Raw genomic sequence first — 12,663 nt, 5'->3', positions numbered from 1 at the left:
CAACAGATGAGCTGTTTGGGCTATTTCAAATGCTGTTTTCTTTTCTTCATTTTATGGGCTATTGTTCCATGGTAGGCGCGTCGCATCCTGGTTTCAATCTATGGTATGACACAGCAGATTCGGTGTCAGAGGAGTGGCAAGCAGTCTGCACTGGAAATGCCACTGGAGAGCATGGAGCAGCTCATCATTCACAACTGCAGTCCTGATTATCTGGTGAGGAGAAGGACTTCAAAGAACAACATTCATCCATTTTTGAATTGATACAGAATTTATTGATTCATATTTCTCCACAATAAACAAACAAAACAAAGAGCAAAACAAAACAGCACAGCAAAGCAAAGGCTGGGCTTGGGAAAATGGTTGCAGATAATCCATACAAGGATACATGGATGTCCTTAATAATGCTAATGTGATGAAAAACTATTAAAGCAGATAAGCGGGTGGTTGTATAACTGCACAACAATGCTTTTCTTTTCAGGGGAAGAGAACCTCTTGTTCAACTGTCCAGAAAATACGAGGGAAGAAGAGAAAGAGGACCAGGTTAATCAAAGTTATCAAGGCACTGATCACTTGTTGGCAGAAACTTCAGAGTGTATGTATGCTCTCAAAGTAGGAAATGATTCCTGTAAACCTACTTTCTCATGAAGATATTAGGTGATTTCCAGTCAGTTCATTGCATCAAACAGATGATATTACCAATGACCCACTGTATTTTCAAATGCAATGTCATGAATGTTTACTGTTGCCAAGTTCTCAGTGTTTTGTCTATTAAAATACTAGACTCAGCAGTGCTCACATTTTTATGGAATAGTTTTTAAAGCAACCACAGATAAGCTAAAAATATTCGCAATGCATTCAAATACTTTCAGAATATGCACATTTTCCAAGGTCTCTCATGTTGTAACAACCAATTTTTGTGTTTGTAAGCCATATGTCATCATACCCATAAAATGTTCCTGTCAGTCATGTTGTGGAGTATATGGCATATAATAAAATGTTAAATGTCTTCTATTATTATTATTATTATTATTATTATTATTACTGGTAGTAGTAGTAGGAGAAGGAGGAGTGTATCTTGTGAAAAGCCGATAGCAGACTCCTACTGTTTACGATTAATTTTTCAGTGAATGTACAGCGATTATACAGCTTAGACACGACAATAAATAAATGAATAAATATAAAGAATAACAAACAAAGTACACAAATAAATAATAAATAGAACAAGGCCCTACCTAAATCTATGTTACATTCCTTCATTGTTTACTGCTTTCAAGGAATCCTCATCGTAGCATGAGAAAAAAATTTATTTGGGGAAGATGATCGATTGATTTACCTAATTAACCCTAATAGAATAATCAAGTAAATGATATCTTTTGGATTGAGACGATGATTAAACTGAAACTAAGCAGCAGAATATGTCTGTTTATGGAAAACCTCCTTGGCAAAGAGACTTCTGACAAAAGCGGAACCAAGCGAATACAGTAATGTTTCTGTCCGGAACAGACTTTATGTTGCACAGCCTCGACTAAACGATTTCTCAACGACGTGAAACATCAACAAGTCACTACTCAAGGTATCGTTGTAGATATAACGCGTTATGTACGTTTAAAATCGGCTTGTTTAAATGTGTTACTTCCGTTATATTTTTCACGTATGATTTTTAGAGACAGATAAACTGCATCCTTTTAAAACATTGAAAAAAGCAGCACCACTCTGTGCTAACTGTCGGCTGTACATATTTGGACGAAATTCTTCTGCCTCTCCTGAACATGAGAAATCTCATGTAACAACTGAAAGCGGAGTTTAGCTCTTGTGTTGTCTGGTTTGGTTTAGTTAGTAAGTTGAAGTCAAGTAGCCCTTGACAGAGCAGACATGGCCAACAGCAGCACTGTAGACATGGATCCAGATGTTGCTCTGAGGCTGTTTGAGGAGGGAGCCACCCTGGTGCTGCTGGGTGTTCCTAAGGGCACAGAGTTGGGGATTGACTGCAAGAGTTGGCAGGTGGGTCCTCGCTTTCGGGGAGTGAAGATGATCCCTCCAGGCCTGCACTTCCTTCACTACAGCTCTGTTAACCCGCCGAGCTGTGGAGGAGAAGTTGGCCCAAAGACAGGCCTCTTCCTCTCTCTAAAACCCAGAGAGATCGTGTTGGCTAACTGGGATCCCAAGGAAGAAGATCTGGACTTTTCCGCCTCCAAGAATGAAGAGGAGGTGAGCCGCATCCGGGCGACCTTGCAAGAGCTGGATCCTTACCTGGGTCCCTACCCATACGAGGTGATGAGAAAGTGGGTGTCCCTCACTGACCGCCTGAGCAAGGAGGTGGCCGATAACCTACAGCCTCTGTCTGGTCGAATATGTGCTTACAGTGATGTCATTCCTGAGATTGAGTTCAGACACACCAAAGACAGGGCAGAGCAGCCGAGGAACGACACAGCCTGTCAGAGCATGAGAGAGGGACTCGACAGGCTCCCCAAGATGAAGCAAAGGGAGGGGACAGAGTTGCGCTTCTCTGTTATCCCCGAGAAAACCTACCCACCTGGGGCGACACCAGCCGAGATCACCCAGTGCAGTCTGGACCTGAGCTATGCCCTGGAGACTGTGTTGGAGAAGAACCATGAGCTGCAGCCTCTCAACCTGCTAGGTATGTATTAGATACACAAATATTAGGTCGTCAGAATAGCACACCTTAACATTTTTATATGTTTAAACTACCTACGTTTCCTCTCTCCACTCTCAGGTGAGCTGCAATTTGCCTTTGTATGCTTCCTGATTGGAAATGTGTACGAGGGCTTTGAGCACTGGAAGTGTCTCCTGGCTCTGTTGTGTCGCTCAGAGGATTCCATGAGGAAGCGTAAGGAACTCTATCTGGGGCTCATCGCCGTGCTCTACCACCAGCTTGGAGAAATCCCGCCTGACTTCTTTGTCGACATCGTGTCACAGAGCAACTTCCTCACGTCCACGCTGCAGGTAGATGACCGTCATAAATGCTGGTAAAAGTGTGGTCATCCATTCAAATGAAAGAAAAGACTGTCGTGTCTGTCAGTAGAAACTCATATTGTCACTTCTCAGTGTGTGAACTAAAAGGAAAAAAAAGAAAAATAAATAGATGTTGATGAGAACATGGTTTGGGAAATCACAGCTGACATTTTGACTTGACATAGTAGGAAAGCAAAGGTGTTATGAATAGCGTTGACAAAGAGCCAGCATGCACAATACCATAATCCTCAAACCGAAGCAGCTAAATGTGATTCAGCCATAGTTCATTTTGATATTTACATTTTTGCTTTTCCTACTGTGACACATTAAAATGTCCTATATAAAATAGCCCACTGTCAATTTATTTTACCATTGAACTTAATGGTGTATTAAATAAGTCAAGTCGTAGTGGTTCACTGCTTTGGGCACTTATTTATCAAGGGTCTCACGGCGAGGTGGATCTAATTGTCTTCAATTTTTCAGATCAACTCATATTTGGAGGACCTTTTTTTGGTTTAGGAGTAATTTTCTTAACCCAGGAAACTAATGCTGATGTAACACGTTAGGAATTCCCTGGAGGTGGGAAATCATATGAAAAATATAAACACTCACACCAGTATTTAAGGATTTTCTTTATCTAGGGACAAATCACTTAGAACCTCACAGCAAAAAGGAAAAAAAGCTACAACAGTGTAAATGTGGGTCCCACACAATTCTGATTACATTTATTCCACAATGAAGATCAAACATTCTTCGTGACAAAAAAAGGATTTTACATAAACAGCTTTTGTCCAATTTGTCAAAGTCATGAATAGCTCCCACAACATATAGGCCTAGTGGATGAGGACATATTTCAAGTAAATCAATACTTCAGGATCTACACATATTATTATTGATTATTGTTGTCAAAGGATTTTCATATTTAGGACTAAAACCCATTAACATTGTTTGACTTATGTTCTCACAGGACTTTTTCCAGTATGTCAGTGGACCTGGTGTTGACGGCACGCTCCGAAAGAGAGCAGAGAAGTTCAAAGCCCACCTGACCAAGAAGTTTCGCTGGGATTTCGATGCAGACTTGGATGACTGCGCCCCTGTGGTGGTGGAGCTGCCAGAAGGTGTTACAGTCGACTGAAACTACTCTGCTATGGACTTAACATTCATCCTGGAAGCATAAGCAACGTATTAAGTCATCCTGAGTGTTACAGTGAGGGTATGGCTGCTGTGTACTAAATGTCAGTGGTGCCCTCTGGTGGCGGATTTCTCTAAGCTCAGCAAGCATGTTGTCTTGTGTTGCTTAGTAGTTTTATAGCCACAGTTGCAGTTTACCAAAACCAGTCCCCTAGTATTTTTTTTTTTGCTTTAATTTAAAATAGTTGTTGAATTAATAAATGGTAAGAATTATAAATAATATACATAAACCTGTCATCTTCATCAGTGATAGAGCATTTAAAAGTTCAACACTTAAGGAGCTCTAATTGTGAACTGTAAACTTCAAATCACCCGACTTTCTTTATAAGATATACAGGATTTGTTAGAGGACAGTAAACACTTTGTAGTGTGTGGTTGTAGTGGTTTTATACCTCATACATAAATATTGTTTTATGTTGCTGAATCCTTTTTGTTTCATGAAGTCACACTGGAAAATGGCAGTTGTGGTTTGTAATGTTAAATTTGTCAAACATGAAGATCACATCTCAGCTAATTTACTTTTCTATGACCCATTTGATACAAAATTTCCTTTAATAAAAACAACACTTTTGATACAAAAGAGCTGTGTAGTGCTTTGTGCCACTGCTACCATTGACTGTTAATGCATGTTTCAATACTTCTCGTTCTCCTCCACTAGATGGCAGTCATAGGCTTTATTGGGAAGATTTACAACTACATGTATCTTCCTCTGTACATTCATTATACATGTTTAAATGTGCATTCGCACAGAATGAAAAGCTTCTGGGAAAAATCGGTTCTGTGCACAACTAGACTGTCAGGGTGGAAATTATCTCTAAGCTTTCTCTGATCTCACCTAAGATGATTTGTGAGGAATAACAGGTGGAGGAATAAGTATGGGCTGCACAGATAACAACTGAATCAATTGGCTAACATATTTACAAGCAATTTATAAGCTGTGTGTGAGTGTGTGCGTGTGTGTGTGTGTGCGTGTGTGCGTGTGTGCGTGTGTGCGTGTGTGTGTGTGTGTGTGTGTGTGTGTGTGTGTGTGTGTGTGTGTGTGTGTGTGTGTGTGTGTGTGTGTGTGTGTGTGTGTGTGTACGTACGTACTTTGACTTTGATGGATGGGACAGGCCTTGTGTTAGCTTGCTGGTCCATCAATCCATCCACTCATTCATTTCTCCCCTGCCCCTCCTGAACCTTCTTTCTCTGCAGCTGGACGTCTCCGCTTTGACATGCCCCGGCTCCGTGAACCCATCTATAACCAGAAAGCTGCTGTGAGAGGGACTAAAGCCATCTAATGTAATTATCTGAATCAATGGAGTCTGAGCCTGTTAATGGAGATCCAAATACCAATACAAGAAATCCATTCTCTTCTCAGAAGACAGATGGTATTGTGAAATGGATGGTAATGCTAGGCTTTATGATGAAAACTCCTCTTTTGAAAATTTACGCACATCTTAAAAGAAGATCAGTGCTGTATTTGTGGTCCACTCTTGAGACCACTGGGGCCCTGCGCTGGTTGTTATTTTCCTTGTGAATGCAATTAGATGGAGAAAATGGCTTGGAGCACATGGTGGAAACATATCAACATGGAAGGAAATGTACGCCAATTATTTGTAGATTAATTTTCCTCTCTGGGGATGTAATACTGTACATTGTCAATGAAGACAGTCTCAGAAATGACACTTCTGGGACGTCCTTGGCATTCCAGCCCCTCCACTAGAGCTGGAATTATAATGTATCGCAAGTCGGCGAACAACTGATTAAGTGTCCGGCTTTTCTGTGTAAACGCACCCTCATCGCCCTCAGTGAACGATCTCCTGCCATGTTGCTGGTATGGCAACCATTTTCCGTTTAATCTCCCCCTATTTGTTTAGTTTGGTGCGGCTGCCCCGAGGAGTGAAGCACGCTGGGAAACGAGCTGCGTTGATTGTGCAGACTCTCAAAGCCTTAGCAGGCCCTGTCAGTCATGGTGGGGCTTTCTCTCCATTAGATGTGAGCTGGTCATTTCCATGGGGCTCACACAAGCTGCTCACCCTGCCAGTGTAAACACAGGCCCCTCTGTTTCTTTCTCAGCCCCCCCCCCCCCCGGTCGCAGCAGCAAGGGAGGATGGACGTTGGTGTGTGTGCACGTGCATGTGTGTATGCAACTTTTTGACCAAGCCTTGACTCTGGTTTTAATGTTAATTATTGTTGACTGAGCAAAATCACGTTTTATCATGTGTGTAGGTGTAATTGACCCGCTGGTTTCTGATCAGTCAAGCGTCTGCAATAAATGGGATCAATTTGAATAATTGTATTGTTCGCTATGGTGGACATTTAGAAAGATACTGGGAGATGAACCCAGAGTTCAGTGCTATTTTATCTGATGTTTTTGCATCATCCTGTGCCTTTGCAATTTTCTAAATACTATATTTTTGTAGAAGTTTTAATTTCAGTTTATTTTGTTTTCCCTCTTTGCGTATAGATGAATGGTCGCCACTTCTCTGGCTGCTGTCTGACTTTCACCCATTGATGTGAAGTCTGTTTCTTTCTATGAAAACTTTGATGTATGGCAAGATGCATAATTATGATGAATAGCTTGTCAAAAAGTGGGCTTTTTGGTAATTGCCCATGTCGTAACATTACATGTGAGAAAAGAGTCCTTACTGTGCAGAGATTGCATAGGCAAAAAGTTTATTTACAAACCTTGGCAGTGTGGTTTTGTTGTGGGATAAGTTACAAACCTTTACTCAGGTGTAACAGTGAAAACAAATATTCCTGGGCAGCAGTTAAATGACTTGCTCTCATAAACTAACTATGTAACTATGGCATGAAAAGTTTGTACTTGTGCGTCTGTTGTGTGGATTCTGTTCCTCTTCACACACACATCAGTTTCTAGCTGCTACTTTCTCTCACCTTTTTTGTCTCTAGGTTTTTCATCTGTGTCTGACTCATAAGTGTGTGTGTGTGTGTGTGTGTGTGTGTGTGTGTGTGTGTGTGTGTGTGTGTGTGTGTGTGTGTGTGTGTGTGTGTGTGTGTGTGTGTGTGTGTGTGTGTGTGTGTGTGTGTGTGTGTGTGTGTGTGTGCGTTGATGACCATGCTGTGATTCCTCTGGATTCCCCTCTCTGCTACAGTACCACAGGGGCTTCACATGTCTGACTCGCATGACCCAAATGTGAGGCAGGCACGTGTACATTTTCCCAGGATTTGTATATGAGTGTGTGCAGCGTGGGGCGCGTGCACATTTTGAGCTCTGGTGCACAGACATATGGACGGTGGGCAGGTGAGGGGTGGTAAAAGTGGGGATGGACGAGGTTAAAAATCCCTCCTGGAAATTTCATACACAGCGTGAGAGAAAGAGAGAGAGAGAATTTGTGTGTGTGTGTCTGTGTGTGTGCAAGTGTGTGAACAATATGTTCTGTTATAGTGATCTGCTGAAGTGATTAAAGGCAGGAGCTAAAAACAAGGCGGTAGACCTTTTGAGGTCTGCTCGGCAGACATGTGTGTCTGTCAGTGTCTGTGCGTCTGCCTTTCTGATCATGTACAGCATAAGGACATGACAGTGCGCCAATACAATTCCCAGGCTAACTAATTAAAGTTGTAGAGGTGAAACAAGTACACGCTGTGATTAGCACAGCAGCACAACAGAGACAGCGGTAACCTCCACTGTCATGTCTCACTGTTGTCACAGAGCTCATAAAAGTGTCTGCGCCTGTGCTGTATATCATTTTTTGAGAGTTTAACTAAACTTCGGACGAGTCGTTTTGAATGACGCATGGCTTAAACAAACCACAACAAAGATCCTTTCCTGGTTCCTATTCCCGGTCTACACTCCATCAGATATCTTTCACTCTCCCCCACCTGCCCATCAGATGACTGATCTCTGACTTCCATTTTTAGTGTGTGTGTTGTCTTTGGCTGTGGCACTTAGAGCATGAACTCTAGCAGACCTTGTCACAGCAGAAAGGATTTGAATACCACTGCACCCCAAATACACACATACACACACACACACACACACACAAAATCTGTCTCCATTGCTCACTTTCTCTTCCTACCGTTGTGTGAGTGTGTGACTGTGTGACTGTGTGTATGTGTGTGTGTGTGTGTGAGGGTTCTGAGGTGAAAGCAGCCCCCTCCTGTTAGCCCCACACCCAGGGGAGAAGCTGCTGAATGGTTACAGGGTGGAGAGGAAGGGCAGGAGGGAAACCCAGAGTAGAGCAGGCCTTTCAGATGGCGCCCTGAAGAGGATGAAAACATTCATCTCTCACCGTTTTCTACTGGGTATTCAAGCCATTCCTGTTTTCTTCCGTCTTTTTTTTTCCTGCTGTCTCTCAATTTTCCATACTTTCTCTTTGCCTCGCTTCTCTTCACCCTCTGCCACCTGTGCCAACACCCTCCACCTAGTAAATAATTCAGAGATTTCTGATGCATTATTCAGACATTTCTCTCTCTCTCTCTCTCTCTCTCACACACACACACACACACACACACACACACACACACACACACACACTGCTTTTGTCTGCTTTGATTTTTTCCCCCATAATGTTTAAATACAGAAACCTCTCTTTTGTCTATAGCCTCTGTGATATTCTCCCTCATTATGCCCCAACATATCAGGTATGAAACGTGAAATCAGCAGGTGTGAGGATTTACCCCAGGGAACGAAAGAATCAAACATTTAATAAACAGTGTACTGTCCTATAAATAAAATAGACGTTTTAACAGCTTTTCCGCCTCAGTGAATGCAAGTGATGCAGGGGATGCAAATATACACGGGAGTCTCTGTATTACAGCTCAATGCAGGGCTGCTGTAGCTCACATAGTAGAGCGAGTCGGCCATGGTAAGGTTGGGTGGTGTGATATCCATCTTCTCCTGTCCACATGTCGGTGTGTCCTTGTGCAAGACGCTGAACCCCTAACTACCCCTGATGTGTATGTATATGGAAAAAAAGGTCACTGTCTGCATAATGACTGTAATGTAATACTCAGTGACTTTGGATCCCATTTTGTGGTAAATTTGGAGCTCCCTATGTGGGAAACGTTAAGAGATAACAGATTTGCCTATAGGCTTGTTCCAGGTATTTTTTTTTTTTTTTTTTTTTTTTATGATAAAATGAACAGAAATAGCATTTAATTAATTTCCTCTTAGTAGGACAAGGAGGAAATTAATTAGCAGGAAACAGAAAATGGTCAAGAAAATGATTCTTTACTTGTTTTCAACAACTCAGTAAAGTTCTGTATAAGTATATGTCTTACTCTAAAATAAAATACACATTTATATTTAAATCATTATCAAATCTGCTTAAAATAGAGTAGAATTGAGCATATTAGTCTATACTTGACCTTGGAACTTATAATTCATTCATAGGTCTTCATCAGTGCGTCCAGTTTGCTTATTGCCACTAAGGTTGATAGTGAGCTCTGAATCTAAAATACAGACATTCAAATGCTTTCCTTCAGAGGGGCTTCGTGTCGAGTGCCGTTTTTAAAATAAAATTTACATGCAAATTAAATATTTTTCAAACTCAATCCCTCCCTCTATTTGCTGATGTTCCAGTATTTATTCAGCCCTATTTTCATATTTGTTTTTTCTCATTTTCCTGTTTTTCTTGTTACTTCTCCGGCTCTCTCAGCGGGCACCGCAGGTGTGTGCAGTCCTACCTCACTGATCATGCTGTAGCTCACTCTGAAAAGCGCAGGATTTGTTTTAGGACAAAGGGAGCTTTTAAAAAGCCGCAGAAAAATCCCCACCTCCCCTGTTATATTCCCACATCTCTTTAATACAACAGTAAATCTCCCTGTTCCTCTTTTCCTCTGTGAACGTTTTTTCCCATCCCAACCTTTCCTACCGTATTCCACTTCCCCCATCCCTCCGCTTCTCCCAGTCCAGGCTCATGTTGAGTTATGGGACCATCATCCAGAGTAGCAGAGCAGCAAAAGTCGGGTCTGATCTGTTATCAGTATTTTTCTGTTTTGCTGTCCCATTTCAATTCTGCGCTCTCTGAAATCATAGCTCTCAAAAATCCCCTCTTAATCATTAGCAGGCGCAATAAAGAAACATCAATTCTCATCAGCGTAAGTTTATTAGGGATATTAAGTAAATAGCTCTTAATCACCATTTTCTCTAAAGTCTTTCCCTCCTTCTCTCCAGCTCTAACTCCCATTCAGTGTTGCTGGCCAGAGTCCCAGACTCATCTCAGCTGATGGTCCCTGATCTGAGCCCTAGCTGTCTCCTGTCCTATCCTGCTGCTGTCACCACTGCTATTAAGTCTGTCTAATTGGACAAGCTTCTGTCAGTGTGCGTGCATGTGTGTATGCGTCCATGTTGTGGCCAGGCTTACTGGAGCCAGGTGGCCACGTGTTTGGCTCACTAGAGGCCATTTTTCTATCGATGTCAAACCACAGGCAATAAACACAGCCATGTGATGCACACAGTGCAAGGTTTGATACGACGCCAAAGACTTTGCAACAGATTCATGGGAAGATATTAGATGTTACCAGGAATGGGACATTTGGCGTTAAGTTTGTAATTTGGCTAAAGCTTGTATGGAGATATGACCAAAGTGGTTTGAGTTTATTCCAAGATGTTAATGGCACTGCGAGGAAAAGATAATGGCACTGGATTAGAGATATGTGGTCTAATGGCTAACCACAGCTAAGCTGTAGCAGAGAATTCAATGAGTCTCTGATGAGTAGGTTGGGTCTTGTAGCTGATATGGGAGAGGTTTGAAGAGGTCAGAGAGCACATTGCTGCAAACAAAACTAAGAGACAAATCAACATACTAAATCATCTCCATTAAAAGCAAAAAGGTCTTTTGGTTTCAGCAACACTCCAGCTACATGTTAGGTGTGGTATAATTGTGGTATGTCGGCTTACAGATAATCAAGGCTCTTAAATCACTCAACTCAAATCACTAACAACTTGCAGAAGCTGCTCATCTGCCGTCAGCTGCAACAGAGCGTTTTTCTACCACAAACACTTTGGCGAACAGTTCCCGCTCTCTGTCTCTCTCTCTCTCTCTCTTCTGCAGCAAACCCAGAAGGAGTATCACTCATAGGTTTCCACAAACACTCTTCATTCTTTACCCATGCTGTCCCTCTGTCTTCTCCACATGTCACCTTCTTTCTGTTATGTGGCTCTGTCTGGTGCTGCTGGTGATGTTTACCTCTCTGACCCATGGTGTCTGGCCAGTAAACAGACACTGGCCTCAGTCCTGGTCTGGACTGGCTCCACATTTCTGTTCTGGGCCTTCTCCATATCCACATTAGCACTGAACCACAGCTGGCTAATGAAAGTCAGGCTCACGACTGCCCACAGAATGCCTGCACACAAGCTACTGGAGTGTCCTGAGAGCAGCAGAGGACTACTACTGTGGAAGTGCCAGTGATTTTGGAGATTTATATAAATATTTAAGGTTGGAAGAAATACATGGAGTCATGATTTATATTGTATATTGGGCAAACCATTTGAAAACATACTGTATTTCTGCAGAAAAAAAAAACATTAGTATTACATTAGTATTGAATTATGTCTTACACCACATCTTCAACCTCAGTTCTACTCTTCAGGCGACTCTGAACTGCTGCTCTTTCAAGCCACTCAGCCCTCAGTATTATATTACTTTCACAAACGCGAACGCATGTGTATGTTGTGTGATTTTTTTTGTGATTTTTTTTATGTATGTATGCACATGTGTATATGTGTGCTTGGGACACACTCACACATACACACTCTGAAACCATTTCCTCTGTTTTACCAGGTGGGGTGTCAGAACCTGACAGGGGTATCCACCTCTCTGTTCAGATTCAGTGTGTCTTGTTCATGTAGTTTCTTGAGGGAAGACGTCCAGTCCAAAGTAAACATTTGATCTGAGAGCTCACTCAGTCAAATGCAGCTGGCTCTATACAGAAAAGGCAGTGCTGACCATATGTTGAGTTATGCAGGGATGCAGAGTGAAGATCTGCTTTATGGCTAATGATATTCTACTCTCACAGCTTCCAGTCTGCATCCCTTCCTGTATCCCCCCCCCCCAAAACACTGGACTGCCAGGATTCATGGGTAGACAAACAAAGACGAAAGGAGACGGAAACACGTGCGGTGATCTGTCCACATTTAATGGTCAGAGAGGGGAAAGGAAGGGGTGTTTTTATACAGAAGATTGGTGCTAGCTGTCATTCCCCTATGTGAGGGGTGCACACAGACATCCAACCTGCGCTCTACTTTCCTCCTTGTAAAGGTGGTACTAGTCTTATATTGGCATGGCTAAATGCTTATAAGGCTCATGGTTTTATTACAGTCAAAATAAGACTATGTAAATTTTGAAAGAAAAAATAACACAGTCTTCCTCCTACAAGTGGAAAGTTGAATTCATAAGCAATAAAACACACTTTTCACTCAGGGGTTTTGCAGCTACAGTCTTACTTGGTCCAGTAGGATAAGTAGCTCATGTTGGCTAATGTTAGCAAACTCTAGATAGATATTGCTGTCTGATGGAATTTATTGAGTGTGTTTGCTGACTGTTTGACCCT

At 42.1% G+C, this 12,663-nt stretch overlaps 1 protein-coding gene across 1 annotated transcript; it reads left to right on the top strand.

Moving 5' to 3' along the window:
• The first annotated feature begins 1,499 nt into the window (after positions 1 to 1,499).
• Positions 1,500 to 4,744, top strand: aar2 (AAR2 splicing factor). The gene is made up of 3 exons (XM_056384998.1): positions 1,500 to 2,638; positions 2,735 to 2,964; positions 3,941 to 4,744. The coding sequence occupies exons 1-3, from the start codon at positions 1,873 to 1,875 to the stop codon at positions 4,106 to 4,108; spliced, it is 1,164 nt and encodes a 387-aa protein (XP_056240973.1). The 5' UTR covers positions 1,500 to 1,872; the 3' UTR covers positions 4,109 to 4,744.
• Positions 4,745 to 12,663: the final 7,919 nt, after the last annotated feature.

Source organism: Seriola aureovittata, chromosome 9 (assembly GCF_021018895.1).
Source record: "Seriola aureovittata isolate HTS-2021-v1 ecotype China chromosome 9, ASM2101889v1, whole genome shotgun sequence".
Taxonomy (NCBI): Eukaryota; Metazoa; Chordata; class Actinopteri; order Carangiformes; family Carangidae; genus Seriola; species Seriola aureovittata.
The sequence above is the reverse complement of the archived record's forward strand: the minus strand, read 5'-3'. Positions and strand labels throughout refer to the sequence as shown.

Bases quoted from the DNA above. Each gene is read 5' to 3' on its own strand.
- aar2 (XM_056384998.1), top strand. From the start codon at position 1,873: ATGGCCAACAGCAGCACTGTAGACATGGATCCAGATGTTGCTCTGAGG. The intron at 2,639-2,734 runs GTATGTATTAGA...CTCCACTCTCAG, and splicing joins GCAGCCTCTCAACCTGCTAG to GTGAGCTGCAATTTGCCTTT. The intron at 2,965-3,940 runs GTAGATGACCGT...ATGTTCTCACAG, and splicing joins TCCTCACGTCCACGCTGCAG to GACTTTTTCCAGTATGTCAG.